Source organism: Hylobates moloch, unplaced genomic scaffold, assembly GCF_009828535.3.
Source record: "Hylobates moloch isolate HMO894 unplaced genomic scaffold, HMol_V3 SCAFFOLD_3, whole genome shotgun sequence".
In the NCBI taxonomy this organism is placed as follows: Eukaryota; Metazoa; Chordata; class Mammalia; order Primates; family Hylobatidae; genus Hylobates; species Hylobates moloch.
Window position 1 is genome coordinate 130,475,643 of NW_026652278.1, and position 14,648 is coordinate 130,490,290.

Below are 14,648 nucleotides of genomic sequence, written 5' to 3' on the forward strand. Positions count from 1 at the left end.
GAGTTTACTGTTTTTTACAATGATCCTGATAACTAAGAAGAAATATCAAAATACTTTTTTTCATTTAAGAATAACAATTGGTACAAAAACCAAAAAATAAAAATAAAATAAAGCCAATAACAGGTAATTTGACAACTTTAAAAAGGAATTCATTTGCAAAATATAAAACTTGTGGAAGAACCTGCCTCACCAGATGAAAATCTTATTTTTCTTATGAATTTTCACAAATGTAAACATCCCTGTAACTACCATCACAGTCAAGAAATAGAACATTTCCATCACCCCAGAAAGTTCCCTCATACCTACCTTACCCGTCAATCCCCACATGTGCATGCGCACACACACACACATACATGCAGACCTAGGCAACCACTGATCTATCCCTATAGATTTCTATCCCTATAGATCTGCCTTTTCTCAAATTTTACATTGAAATCAACAGTTCTCTTTTGTGTCCAACTTCTTTACTGCTAATATTTATACATATTGCTGCATGTATCAATAGTTCATCTCCCTTCATTGCTGAAAATTCTACTGTAGATATGTCAATTGCTTATCCATTTGCCTGTCTTCATATGGCTGTAATGCTCCTATGAACATCCTGGTCTTTTCTTCCCTTCCTTTCTGTTCCATTCCATATTTACCTAATAGTCAAATTATCAGATCATATGGCAATTGTACATTTAATTTTGAAAGTACTCAATTTTCCAAAGTGGTTATATTACTTTACATATATATATTTTGTTTGTTTGTTTGTTTTTGTTCGGCGGGGAGGGAGAGACGAAGTCTTGCTCTGTCCCCAGGCTGGAGTGCAGTGGTGCAATCTCGACTCACTGCAAGCTCCGCCTCCCGCAATCTCGGCTCACTGCAAGCTCCGCCTCCCGGGTTCACTCCACTCCTGCCTCAGTCTCCCGAGTAGCTGGGACTACAGGTGCCCGCCACCACGCCCGGCTAATTTTTTGTATTTTTAGTAGTGACGGGGTTTCACTGCAATAGCCAGGATGGTCTCAATCTCCTGCCCTCATGATCTGCCAGCCTCGGCTTCCGAAAGTGCTGGGATTACAGGCGTGAGCCACCACGCCCAGCCTACATTCTTAGAAGCAATGTATGAGAGGTTAGCTGATCCTTAACCTTTCCAACGTGTGGTATTACTCTCATCAATTTTCCTCATTCTGTTTGTTTAGTTGGATCGCCTTGTGGTTTTAATTTACATTTCCCTGATAGTTAATAATATTGAGCATTTTTATATGTATTTAACATTCCATTGATCTACATGTCTGTTGGCACACCAATACCACACTGCCTCAATTAGTGCAGCTTTATAGAAAGTCTTTTTTTTTTTTTTTGAGACAGAGTCTCGCTCTTTCGCCCAGGCCAGACTGCAGTGGCGCTACCTCGGCTCACTGCAAGCTCCGCCTCCCAGGTTCACACCATTCTTCTGCCTCAGCCTCCCGAGTAGCTGGGACTACAGGTGCCCACCACCACGCCCGGCTAATTTTTTGTATTTTTAGTAGAGAGGGGGTTTCACCGTGTTAGCCAGGATGGTCTTGATCTCCTGACCTCGTGATCCACCCGCCTCGGCCTCCCAAAGTGCTGGGATTAAAGGCGTGGGCCACCGCACCCGGCTATATAAAGTCTTTAAATCAGATGTGTAAGCCCTTCAACTCTGTTGTTAACCACAGTATGTCTTCCAATCCATAAACTTGGTACATCTCTCTATTCAGGTCTTTAATGTGTCTCAACAGTATTTATAGTTCAGTGTATAGAGGTCTTTTATATATTTCATTAAACTTTTCCCTACCTTTTTTTTTTTTTTTTAAGAGAGGGGGTTCACTATTTTGCCTGAGCTGCACCTGAACTCCTGGGCTCAAGTAAGCCCCTCACCTCAGCCTTTAGTGTAGCTAGGACTATATGCACATGCCAGTGCACCCAGCTGCTTTTTGATGCTTTATTGAATAGTATTGCTTCAGTTTCCAATTGTATATTGCTAGTATATATAAATAATAGCTTCTTATACACTCACCTCATACCCTCTGGCTATTCTAAATTTATTAGTTCTAATAGTTGTGTGGATTTCTTAGGAATTTCTAGGTACACAGTTATATCATCTAGAAATAAAGACAGTTTTACTACTTCTCAAAGCTGTGAGTCTTTTATTTTTCTTGCTGCCTTGTGGTAATGTTGCCAGTGCAATGTTGAATAAAGGTGGTTAGGGCAGACATCCTTGCCTTGCTCTCAACCATTAAGTATGATGTTGCCTGTGGGTTTTTCACAGATTCACTTTACCAGGCTGAGAAAATTGCCCTTTATTGCTAGTTTAGAGAGTTTGTATAATGAATAGGTGTTAATTTTTGGCAAATGGGTTTTCTGTAACTGCTGATATAATCATCTAATTTTTCTCTTTCACTCCTGTTGATATGGTGAATTACTTGATTCATTAAACTTACCTTCATGGGATTAAAAAAAATAAAATGGTTATGGCATCCTACCATTTATACACTGCCAGATTTGACTGCTAGTTTTTTGGTTTTGCTTTTTTGTTTTTTCATTGTTTTTGTTTGTTTGTCACCCAGGCGGGAGTGCAGTGGCACCATTATGGCTCACTGCAACCTCTACCTCCCCGGCTCAAGCAATCCTCCCACTTCAGCCTCCCAAGTACCTGAGACTACAGGTGCATGCCACCATGCCTGGCTAGTTTTTTGTATTTTTTTTTTTTTTTTTTTTTTGAGACAGAGTTTTGCCATGGTGCCCAGGCTGCTCTTGAAGTCCTGAGCTCAAGAAATCCATCTGCCTTAGTCTCCCCAATATAGAAATGGGGGCCTCCTGTGTGGTTTAGGCTGGTCTTGAACTCCTGTCCTCAAGTGATCATCCTGCCTTGGCCTCCCAAAGTGTAGGGGTTACAGGGTATGAGCCACCACACCAGGCCCAATACTTCTCTCAGTATTAAATTATTAAATTATCCCTATATATTTAAGTCATATTTGGTAGTTTGAATTTTTAAATATATGACTACATTTTATATATTTATTACTATTTTGAAAAATAATTTTTGCAACTATACTCATTATAGTTTACTATTTTGGGGCATCATTTTCAGAAACAGAATAATCCTAATTGTATTAAATGTATTACTTTTATAATCACGGGAAAAGTTACAAAGAAAGCCTAAAAATAGTGATAATAAAACTCCAGATACCTACCACTTTTTAAACATTTATTTTTTCTTTAGGTTCTGGGACTCTGATTACAAAATCTTGACAGGTCAGTTTTCATCTCATTCTACATTTTAGAATATATATACTATCATACATATACTACTTTATATATATATAAAGTAGTATATGTATGATAGTATATATATTCTAAATATATATACACATATGAATGAAACATTCCTGAAAAGCTGCTCCTAAGACAAAAATCTATCTTTCAAGTACCACCATTCTCAAATCTCCCTTTGTAAAATCAAACCATGTTTCCAGTATTAGTGGCTTTTCTCTCTTCCTGCAATTCTCTTCCCCTAAATATTTCTATTGCCCCACCCCTCACCTCATTTAGCTCTAAACTAAAATGTCACCACTTTGGTGAAGCCTTCCTTGGCTGCCCTAATTAAAGTACTCCCTACCAACTTCTCTATCCAGCTCCAGTCCTGAATTATTTTTCATAACATTTCTGAAATATTTATCCCCAGTGCCTAGAAAAGTACTTGATAGACAGTTAAGTGGTGAATTAGTATTAGTCAAAGGAAAAAACGAATGAAAATAAGTGGCCACTTACGTAGCATAAACAAAAAACTCCCCAGAATAGTCTGCCCTACTCTAGGGCCACACTACCTGACATGCTCATTAAGGATACAGTCAGCCGGGCGCGGTGGCTCACGCTTGTAATCCTAGCACTTTGGGAGGCCAAGGCAGGCAGATCACGAGGTCAGGAGATCGAGACCACGGTGAAACCCCGTCTCTACTAAAAATACAAAAAAAATTAGCCAGGCGTGGTGGCGGGCACCTGTAGTCCCAGCTACTCGGAGAGGCTGAGGCAGGAGAATGGCGTGAACCCGGGAGGCGGAGCTTGCAGTGAGCCGAGATCGCGCCACTGCACTCCAGCCTGGGTGACAGAGCGAGACTCCGTCTCAAAAAAAAAAAAAAAAAAAAAAAAGGATATAGTCTTCGTCTGACTTCCTTTATAAAATGTGATCACCCTGTAAGACTACCACATAAATCACTAGTCAATAATAACTTGGTAAAGTCATTTCACTTATGAGATTATTTCTTCCACGATAAGTTCTCCTGGCCGTGAACACTGAAGTTCCATGTAAAGGAAGAAAAATATAAGGAGTATTCCAGAAACAAACTGTTGTCCTCATTTTCCCCATATTAATGATACCTTTTAATCAACACAAGGTAAAGATATTCTGCCTATTGCTTTTGGTGGCTCCCCTCATAGGGTTAAAACAGAGCAAAACTATATGGCAGGAGAAAGCATTTGCGGAAAAAGCAGTATTTGGTCTGGATAATCTAGGAGGGGATGGCAGTTCCCCAATCCCTAATGTCTTCGCTGAGTCATTCCTGGAGGTGATCATACAGAAAGTGAATCTTGAGGGAAGAAATAAGACATTGACGATGGGAAAACAGTATGTTCTGCAGCTGTGGCTTCTCTTAATGGACTTTGTACCAGTTTTGGATTTGAATACAAAAGAAACAAGAGTTTTTGAGTCCACTGAGAAAAGAAAAAGAAGACCTTCACTTTATCCTGTTCCCAGTGAATTTGCCCGTAGCTGATCTGGATCTTAGAAAAATGAGCAGACACCAAAGAGGCAAAAAAAAAGAATCCAGACTACAGAACACACAGAATGATGTCCTAACTTGTTTCTCAAACATGCCATTCTACCGTTATACTGGTAGGAAGCACAAGTAATGCAGCATCTTTCACAGGAAATAGAGAAAACAGATTTTTTTTTTTAAATATAGAAAACTCCATTTTCCCACCTCAGCTCTGAACAAATATTGTCCATTATTATGACAGCTATTGAATTATAATTAGACCCCTTCCAATATTCACTTTTTTTTCCTTTTTTTCCTTCTTTTTTTTTTTTATTTTTTATTATTATACTTTTAAGTTTTAGGGTACATGTGCACAATGTGCAGGTTTGTTACATATGTATACATGTGCCATGTTGGTTTGCTGCACCCATTAACTCGTCATTTAGCATTAGGTATCTCTCCTAATGCTATCCCTCCCCCCTCCCCCCCCTTTTTTTTTTTGAGACAGAGCCCCAATATTCACTCTTTACTGAATGCTGAGAACAGAAGCCAGGACCTAGAAGCCCCTGTATTTCTACTACTGTTATTTTTTTACTCTCATCTAATTCTTCAATGTTATCAATAACAAAATAACCAAATATGCTAATGATTCAAAATCCTACATGCATAAAATTTCAAAACCTGAATTCATTTTCTGACATACTAATTATCTAAATTCGTAAGTGTTTATATGAGATTAAAATACAATGGATCTCCACACTGATTTAGATATAAAATAATCAAGAAACAAAGATAATAAGTACAGCACATACAAAATTCTAACTTAGAATGAATCTAATTTAGGTATTTGGGCATAGTATATACCTACAGTATAATCCAAGACAATGGGTTTTATGAGGGATTTAAATTTAACTCTCAACTAATACTATAGTGTTCTTTCCATTTCTTTCCTCCCTCCAAGTTCATTCTAATATATGTGTGTTCCAACAATTCACGTGAGCCCTGCAGTACCTTCTTCGACCTTCTATTACCTAAATTATATAAGGATACACAACATGTACATGTATAATTTCATGCTTTGTACATTTCTACTCTCAAATATCTGTTTCCTATTAATTTCAAAATTAGTTCATGCACAAATTTCTATGAAGAAAATAGAAATGTAATTCATTGAATGCCTAACCTCTTGATTTTCTACTCCATTGCTGGAAAGCTCCACAATAGTACCTCCACTGTCAACCACTGCTGATGTCATTGTTATTCCCTGAGGAAGCTTCAAACGCTATTAATCAATGAAATTAAAGGTTCATTGATGGTTGCCAGTGTTATAGGTTTGCATTATCATGTTTTAAAAGTCAATAGAGATGGAATGGAGTAGATATCCAGAAATCCAGTCTTCTAAAGATGATTAACCAGAAAGCCTAAAAAGAGGAAGAATTTGAAAAGTTATTTTAAAAATTACAGGAAGGACATAAATAAAGCATAACTTATTTTGCAATCTAATTTTAACACTTAACTAAGAAAAAGAAGATAGGCTTCTACATTCCCATGTCAAAAGAGGGCAGTAATGAACATTCTACTTCTTAAGAGTTAGTAATCAAGTTCATGAACATACTGAATAAGTTCTTAACAAGCAATTGTACATAGGTAGTATTATGATATTCATATTCTAGGAGATAAAATGTTATAACTGTATCAAGTGCAGTGGCTCACGCCTGTAATTCCAGCACTTTGGGAGGCCAAGGCAGGCGGATCACCAGGTCAAGAGATCGAGAGCATCCTGGCCAACATGGTGAAACCCCACCTCTACTAAAAATACAAAAATTAGCTGGGCATGGTGAAGCGTGCCTGTAGTCCCAGCTACCCGGGAGGCTGAGGCAGGAGAATCGCTTGGACCCAGGAGGTGGAGGCTGCAGTAAGCCAAGATGGCGCCACTGCACTCCAGCCTGGCGACAGAGCGAGATTCCATCTCAAAAAAAAAAAGTTGTAAGTTTCTCCCTTTATAAAGATGTTGTTTTATTCCTGAAATATGTTAGTTTCTAGAAATGTTAAAGATCTCTTATTCATTTAATACATAAAATGTGCCAGACTGAGAAAACTTTTAAAACTATTTGCCTATTTAACAAATCAAAAGATTATTGATTCTTAAATATTTCATTCTTCTTCTTTGCCTCATCTGGTTTGTTTGAACAATCACAACTGTCTTTTGCTTATGGCAGCAATCTCATTTTGTATTCACACTTTGAATACAGGAAATGTATGTAAGACAGATTCATTTGAATTGCTTATATTTTCAAATAAAGTAGTTTAAAAATAAAGTAGTTACCACTTGGAATGCCTTCGATATTATTTTATCATACTTCCCTCAATTTTTTTGATATTAGTTCTATCATACTTTCCTCAATTGTTTTGATATTAGTTCAAGATGCAATATAGCAAATGGTTTCAAGTAATTTCTTAACCTCTTACATTTTTTCCCCTTCCTATATCATCGGATTTATGCATTAAATTACTCTTAAAAAATATTTTATTTGATTTCATGTATGCAAAATTTTTCATACAGAGGAAGTATAGAGATTTATTACTAACAGAATTTTTCATGTCAAAAAGAATGCAGAAAAATCAAGCATATTTGAAGACAAAGTATATAGTTCCCATAAATCATTCCATTAATATTATGCCCTTGTATTATGTTTGCCTGCTGGCAATATACAGATATGGAAATAAAATAATAAAGAATTTCCAGAAACTTCTAGAATAAAATGAAATACCTGAAAAAAAGCAGAAATTTCATCTTACTGATCAGTACTATTAGCCTCCTTTTTGATCTTATAAACATAAAATGGAATAGAAAGTCTTTGTATCTTAAGAAGAAAAATTAATAAAATTCCACAGTCCCATCACACTATCACTACATAAGGTACTATTCCCAATATATATAATAATAGCAGAAATAAATTTTACTTACAGTTTGTATGTTAAGTAGTCTAAGCATCCTTCACTATTTTCACAACTTGGGAAGAGCTAAAATCTGAACCAGTAGTTCTTTGGAACTACCAGCGGGAGGAGAAAAAAGACAATATTAATATAATTATATTAAAAAGCACTATGCTCAAATAGATGTGATTGAGATAGTAAATACTTAATAAAACAAATCACTTCCGAAGCCATATGTCACACATTCACATAAGGAATATAATAAATTATTTCTAGGTTTTTGAGAAATCAGAAGTTTTTATCAAACTTAAAATTTTAACTCACCACTACATAACAACTATTGAGTGAGGACAGAATCAACGTATGAAGCCTATGCTCCATATTATGGGCTGCATTTCAAACAGGTTCTTCTTTTTTTTTTTTTTCTCCACTGGGCAAGTTCTAATAACAGGTTCTTAGTAAGTGGCTACAGGTATAACCCCTGCTCCCCAGGAGTATAAAATCAAGTTTGAAAAATAGGACTAGCCCAAAAAACTACTATAAAACAATATTTAATAAGGAAAACAAATTTTTAGAGTTGAGGTCTCACTCTTGTCACCAAGGCTGGATCGCAGTGGTGAGATCACGGCTCACTGCAGCCTCAAATTCCTGGGCTAAAGCTATCCTTCTGCCTCAGCCTCCTGAGGAGCTGGGACTATAGGCATATGCCACCATGCTCAGGTCAGTATTTCTTATTTTTTACTTTTATTTTTAAATATAAGATATTGCTATGTTACCCAGTCTGATCTTGAACTTCTGGCCTCAGGTGATTCTGCCACCTCAGCCTCCTGAGTCACTATTAGACATGTTCCTGCTATCTCACCCCACCGACTTAGCATCAGCACCCATCCAAACATCCCAAGCCCTACTTCTAACTCCAAAGCCTCCTCAAATAGTCCTTCTTTCAAAGGCTAATGTACTGACTTAAGCACTTGATCGTAGGCCTTGTTCCATCAATTATTCCCTTTTTCCTTAACCATCTCTTACTACCATTGGACTTCTTTCCCTCAACATGTAAGCGTTTTCAAGATCCTCTCATCTTAAAAGTAGGAAAGTTGGCTGGGCAAGGTGGCTCAGGCCTGTAATCCCAACACTTTGGGAGAGGGAGGTGGAAGGATCACTTGAGCCCAGGAGCTCCACACCAGCCTGGCCAACATAGGGAAACCCCTGTCTCTACAAAAAATAAAAAACTTAGCCGGACCTGGTAGTGCAAACCTGTAGTCCCAGCTACTTGGTAGGCTGAGGTGGGAGGATTGCTTGAGCCCAGGAGGTTGAGGCCACAGTGAGCTGTGATCCTGCCACTGCACTCAAGCCTGGGTGACAGAGCAAGACCCTGTCTCCAAAAAAAAAAAAAAAAAAAGTCCTCTTCCATTATCCTGCATACCCTTCCAGCTACTGCTCCAGTTCCTTCCTTTCTCAGGTAAGTTTCTAGATAAGAAATCTTTTATATTTTATACTCTGTCTCCACTTTCTGATTTCTCAAGTACTCCTCCTTCTATCAAAGTTTGGCATCCATCCCCACTCAGCTGAAACTTTTACTAAATCCTGCTTGTAGAATCCAATGGATACATTTCTGTCTTCATAGGACTTGATGCCTCTGAAGCATCTGACACTGTTAATCACTCCCTTCTTGAAACTCTACCTTGAATTTATCTTTTCCCTCTCTGGCTACTCCCTTTCAATTCCCCCTTGCAGGCTCAACCCTCATTTTCAAGGGGCCTGGGACAAGAATACAAATGGAAGCCTACATACCATGTGTCTAAGTATTTTTAAAAGTTCTAAATCAAGCTGTTAAATTATTATTCCACCCTCCTATCTTGACTAATAATAACCTGAAAGGCCAAGTTCTATTTTTGAGTTCTCAGGCTCCCTTCATGTTACGTAGGGACATAGGAAGGAAAGTCCATACCCCTTTCCCCTCATCTGCAGCCAACTCCTTTTCTCTTCCCACTTTTAGCTCCACTTTATACTACGAAGAACTTCATATGCACACATATATAAAGCCTACAGGTCCAAGCTCTGGTCACCTGACTGCAAACAGCTGCTCCTTGGCCATCCCTTAAACACAGGGGATCCCATATATGTTGTACAGTCAAGAGAGGAAAGAATCAGAGAAGAGAGTTGTGAAGGGACACATGGGCAGGAAATTCTAGGATCAAATATTCAAAGACTGATCTAGAAAGAGACCAGGTAGACTAGTCTAGTCACCCTGGCCCTCCCAAAGTCTTCACTCTATGGGTAGGGGTGTAGCTGCTGGAGGAAGGCCATATGAGGACCTTTAAAGCACAGGTCTTTTGTTCCCAGTTGGTGAAGTCTTAGGACAGTGCTGCTCTCTGGTCAACCTACAGGTGGGTGTTTCCAGGATCCCATCCCTAGTCCTTTTCTCTTCAGATTCTTTACACTCTTTCTAAGGTATGAAATCTACTCCTACAGCTTCACTCAAATCTCTCTTTCAGATTTGTCTACTAGATGTTTTATTGCCTCTACTTCATTGAAATTAGATAAGGTATACATAAATACTAAGCACTGATGCCAGGATAACCCAAATACTCCATTCATTAATTCAATCACACAACAAATACTAAATGAGCACTATTATATGATAGCACAATTTTAGGTGCCCGGGCCCAGTAGTGAAAAAAGGCGAAGTCCCTGTTTTTATGGATCTTACACTGCAGAGGAGAGAGAAAAAAATAAAATAGTATACCATACATGTAGATGGTGATGAAGGCTAAGGAGTTAAATTAACCAAAGAGATAGGGATTATTTGGCAGGGAGAGCAGCCAATTCAGATTGAGTGGTCAGATAAGGACTCACTAAAAAAGTGACATATGAGTAAAAACCCAAAAGTGGAAGTGAGTTGTGGCAATGCCTGGTGGAAGAGCCTTCTAGTCAAAAGAAATTCAACACCCTCAAGAGGATGTATGCCTGACTAGTTAAAGGATAGGCAAGGGGACCCAATACAGCTGAAGTGCAGTGAGCAAGAGGAAGAAAGAATAGTTGAAGAAGAGGACAGAAAGGTAAGGGAAGGAAGCCAAGTAGGTCCCCTGTAAGGACTCTGACTTCAGAGAGAAGAAAGGTTTTACACAAAAAGATGATCTGATTATTATAAGGATCATTCAGATGCTGGGTTGAGAACAGACAAGGGGACAAGAACAGAAACGGGTCAGTTAGCAGGCTGCAATAATATATGTTGTACAAAAATAATTGCAGTTTTGCCATTACTTTTAATGTAATGCAAACTACTTTTGCACCAACCCATAATTAGATGAGAAGTGATACTGGCTGGGACCAGAGTGGTAGTTCTGGAGGTAGTGAAAAGTGATCATAGCCAAGCATGATGGCACACCCCTTTGTCCCAGCTACTCGGGACGCTGGGCAGGTTGAAGCTGCAGTGATCCAAGATCTCACTGCTGCACTCCAGCTTGGGTGACAGAGTGAGACCTTGTCTCAGTTAAAAAAAAAAAAAAAAAAAAAAAAGTGGTCAATCTTTAGATATATTTTGCAGATAAAAGGATGACATTTGCAAGCAAAATTGATGTGGATTGATTGGTATGAGAGAAAGAAGTCAAGAATGAATCCAGGCTGGAGGATTCTCAGAAGATGATGGAGTAGGATGCACCAGGAATCTGTATCCCTATTTAGACAACAACTGCACTGGCAGAATCTACCTAATGTAATTATTTTGGAACTCTGGAAGATACTAAAGGCTTACAACCTCCAAGGGAAGGCTTGGACAATAAACTGTGGTTAATTTCAGTCATTCTAGCTCTCAGCACAGTAACAGCTACCCATTCCCCCAACTCGAGGTTAGACAGCTGTGCATGTGTTCCTGGAACAGTCTGCATGCAACTTGTGAGGGCCATGGTAAGCAAAAAGGACTATTTTCCAAATATCAGAGATCTGTGCTCTGATCACTGATTATTGTTTCTGATCACAGAGAAGCACACAAAGAAATGAGTAGATATTATTGTTATGCCTCCCTTCACTGTTGCAAGCCTCTCCCCCTCTGGCTGAAGTCACTTCTAGGGGATTTAAAAGGCCAGCAAACCCCATTTTACTCTTTTTTCCCTTTTGAGAGCCACACACTGAAGACTAGGACATTTGGCTGGGCGCGGTGGCTCACATCTGTAATCCCTGCACTTTGGGAGGCCAAGGTGGGCAGATCACTTGAGGTCAGGAGTTCAAGGCCAGCCTGGCCAACATAGTGAAACCCCATCTCTACTAAAAATACAAAAAATAGCCCAGTGTGGTGGCAGGCACCTGTAATCCCAGTTACTCGGGAGGCTGAGGCAGGAGCTTGAGCCCGGGAGGCGGAGGTTGCAGTGAGCCAAGATCGAGCCACTGCACTCCAGCCCGGGCAACAGAGAAAGACTCTGTCTCAAAATAAAAAATAAAATGAAGACTAGAACATTCAAAAACTATATATATGGAAAAATGTGGAAAGTGACCACACATGCCCAGGCTCAGAAAAGACCTGAGAAGACCTTAAACACACCTTAGGCTGATTCTTGCCACAGAATCAGCCTACAAAAATTTAACTTTTAATTAAAAAAAAAAAATCCCACCCTCCCCAAGATGGTAGACTGGAGGCAGTGTTGGCATGCCTCTCCACTTGGAAAGAAAAAATAGCGGGTAGAGACACAAACTGTGAACTTTTTTCAAAGAAGCAATGCAGGAACTTAATGGAAAAATGGAAAGAAACCACAGATCCTTTGAAAGAAGGGGCAGGCTGCAGTCTACACCATGAGCCAGGTAAAAAACTGTAAGTCCGCAGAGTGTGAGACGGAGAGAGATTACCTCCAGAGTATACACCCCTACTATGAAAACTGGAAATCCGGCCCACAGAGGAAGGCTTTAACCCCACCCAGTGCTAAAACTGATATAGGGAGCGGTGGAGAATATACAAGAAGGACCAGGGGCGGGAAGAGCCTTGTGCATATTCCCAGTCTCCAACGCAAACCAAGGGAAGCTATTCCTGATTCTATGTCACAGGAGAGTTCACAAAGTTCTGCCAACTAACTCAGGCAGTGGTTGCAGGTTGAAAGAAGCTCCCAATTTGAAATTCAAAATACAATCTCAAGTGGGGATGAACTGCCTTGGCTGAACTGGGCGGATGACTGGGAAGTGTGCTATAACCACAGACACAGGAGTTGGGTGCTCTGGCATTGCCAGTGGATGAAAAGGGGCGTGGCCTGAAAGCTCAGGTTCCTGTATGTAAACAGCTTGGAATTTAGCTAGCTGCTGCTAGTGAACACTCTGAGTGAGAGACCTGCCTTGCCAAGTGTGTAGGAGGAGCTGGATGAGACTTACTCCCACCTGCTACTCCCCACTCCCTGCATGAACTCTTCTGTGAAGTAGAGGCAGCTAAGCCTTTTCCTGGAACGTTACAGTGGCCAGGGAATGGCTCCAAAAGCCCAACATGGGTCTGTGCTTACACCACACATGCAGAGCCAAAGAGAAGGCCTGCCTGACGAAGCCCCCACCTGGCTTTGCCCTCCACCTGCCCTGGTAGGTTAACACAAAAGAGAAACTTTGGGAGCTCTATGGCGAGCTCTATGGCCTCACCCATCATCTGATAAACCAAAATACCTCCCATGGGTAACACAGGACAAGCAGAAATCCCACCTGTTCAACCACAGCTGGCACTCTTTTGCAAGCACCACCTCCTGGCTGGAGGCCAACAGACACAGTTTATTACAGCATCTACAGGTAAAATAACATTGCACCCAGGAAGGAGAAAACTTATGCATGACCTCAGCTATCAGCACTGTCTGCAGTACCGTGGCTAACCAGGATGTCCTGAGTCTGTCCACATGACCAGTTTATTAATACTACAACCAGCATTTAAGAAAGCCAACGCACTATGGCTATTTACAACCAAGGAATCTCACAATGTATGTCATTCCCCTGTTACCCCATGAGAGGTGGTGCTGGTACACATTGCTGGGAGACTTGAGGACGGATAACATCACTGGATCCCTTGAAGACATTCCCCAGAATCAGCCTGGAATGTGGCAGCCCCACTGGGCAGCTAGACCCAGAGGAGCAGCAGTACTCACAGTAGTCCGGTTCTCAGGGACTCCTACTCCTAGGGGAAGGGGGACAGCACCACATCAAGGAAGCAACCTGTTCTTCATTCTATGAAGTCAGTATCAGCCTGATACCAAAACCAGGAAAGGATATAACAAAAAGAAAGAAAACTATAGACCAATATCCCTGATGAACACAGACGTAAAAATCCTCAACAAAATACTAGCTAACCAAATCAAATGGCACATCAAAAAGATAATATACCATGATCAAGTGGGTTTAATCCCAGGAATGCAGGGATGGTTTAACATATGCAAGTCAATAAATGTGATATATCACATAAACAATTAAAAACAAAAACCACATGATTGTTTCAATAGATGCAGAAAAAACATTCAATAAAATCAAGCATCCCTTTATGATAAAAATACCCAACCAACAAGGCACAGAAGGGAATTATCTCAAAATAATAAAAGTCATATATGACAAAGCCATAGTCAACATCATACTGAATGGGAAAAAGTTGCAAGCATTCCCCCTGAGAACTGGAATAAGACAAGGATGCTCACTTTAATCAATTCTTTTCAACATAGTACTTTATGTCCTAGCCAGAGCAATCAGGCATGAGAAAGAAATAAAGGGCATCCAAATTGGAAAACAGGAAGTCAAACTATCGCTATTTGCTGATGATACGATCGTATACCTACGAAATGCTGAAGATTCCTCCAGACTACTAGATTTGATAAGTGAATTTAGTAAAATCTTAAGTTACAAAGTCAATGAACACAAATCCAGTAGCACTGCTATACAACAACAATGAGCAAGCTGAGAATCAAATTAAGAACTGAATCCATTTTATAACAGCTGCAAAAATATATA

General features: G+C 39.7%; 1 protein-coding gene across 9 annotated transcripts in view; it reads right to left on the minus strand.

The window, feature by feature from the left end:
* ELF2 (E74 like ETS transcription factor 2) overlaps nt 1-14,648 on the minus strand; it is a 134,435-nt gene that overhangs the window by 75,333 nt on the left and 44,454 nt on the right. For 8 of the 9 annotated variants that reach the window (XM_032147352.2, XM_032147348.2, XM_032147331.2 and 5 more), the window contains 2 exons: nt 7,729-7,813; nt 5,944-6,181 (listed from right to left, as the gene is read on the minus strand). In XM_032147352.2, coding sequence (XP_032003243.1) covers nt 5,944-6,015 — 72 coding nt within the window. In that variant the 5' untranslated portion in view covers nt 6,016-6,181; nt 7,729-7,813. Of the gene's footprint in view, nt 1-5,943; nt 6,182-7,728; nt 7,814-8,021; nt 8,038-14,648 lie in introns of those variants that run through there. The other variant, XM_032147312.2, reaches the window with a different exon arrangement.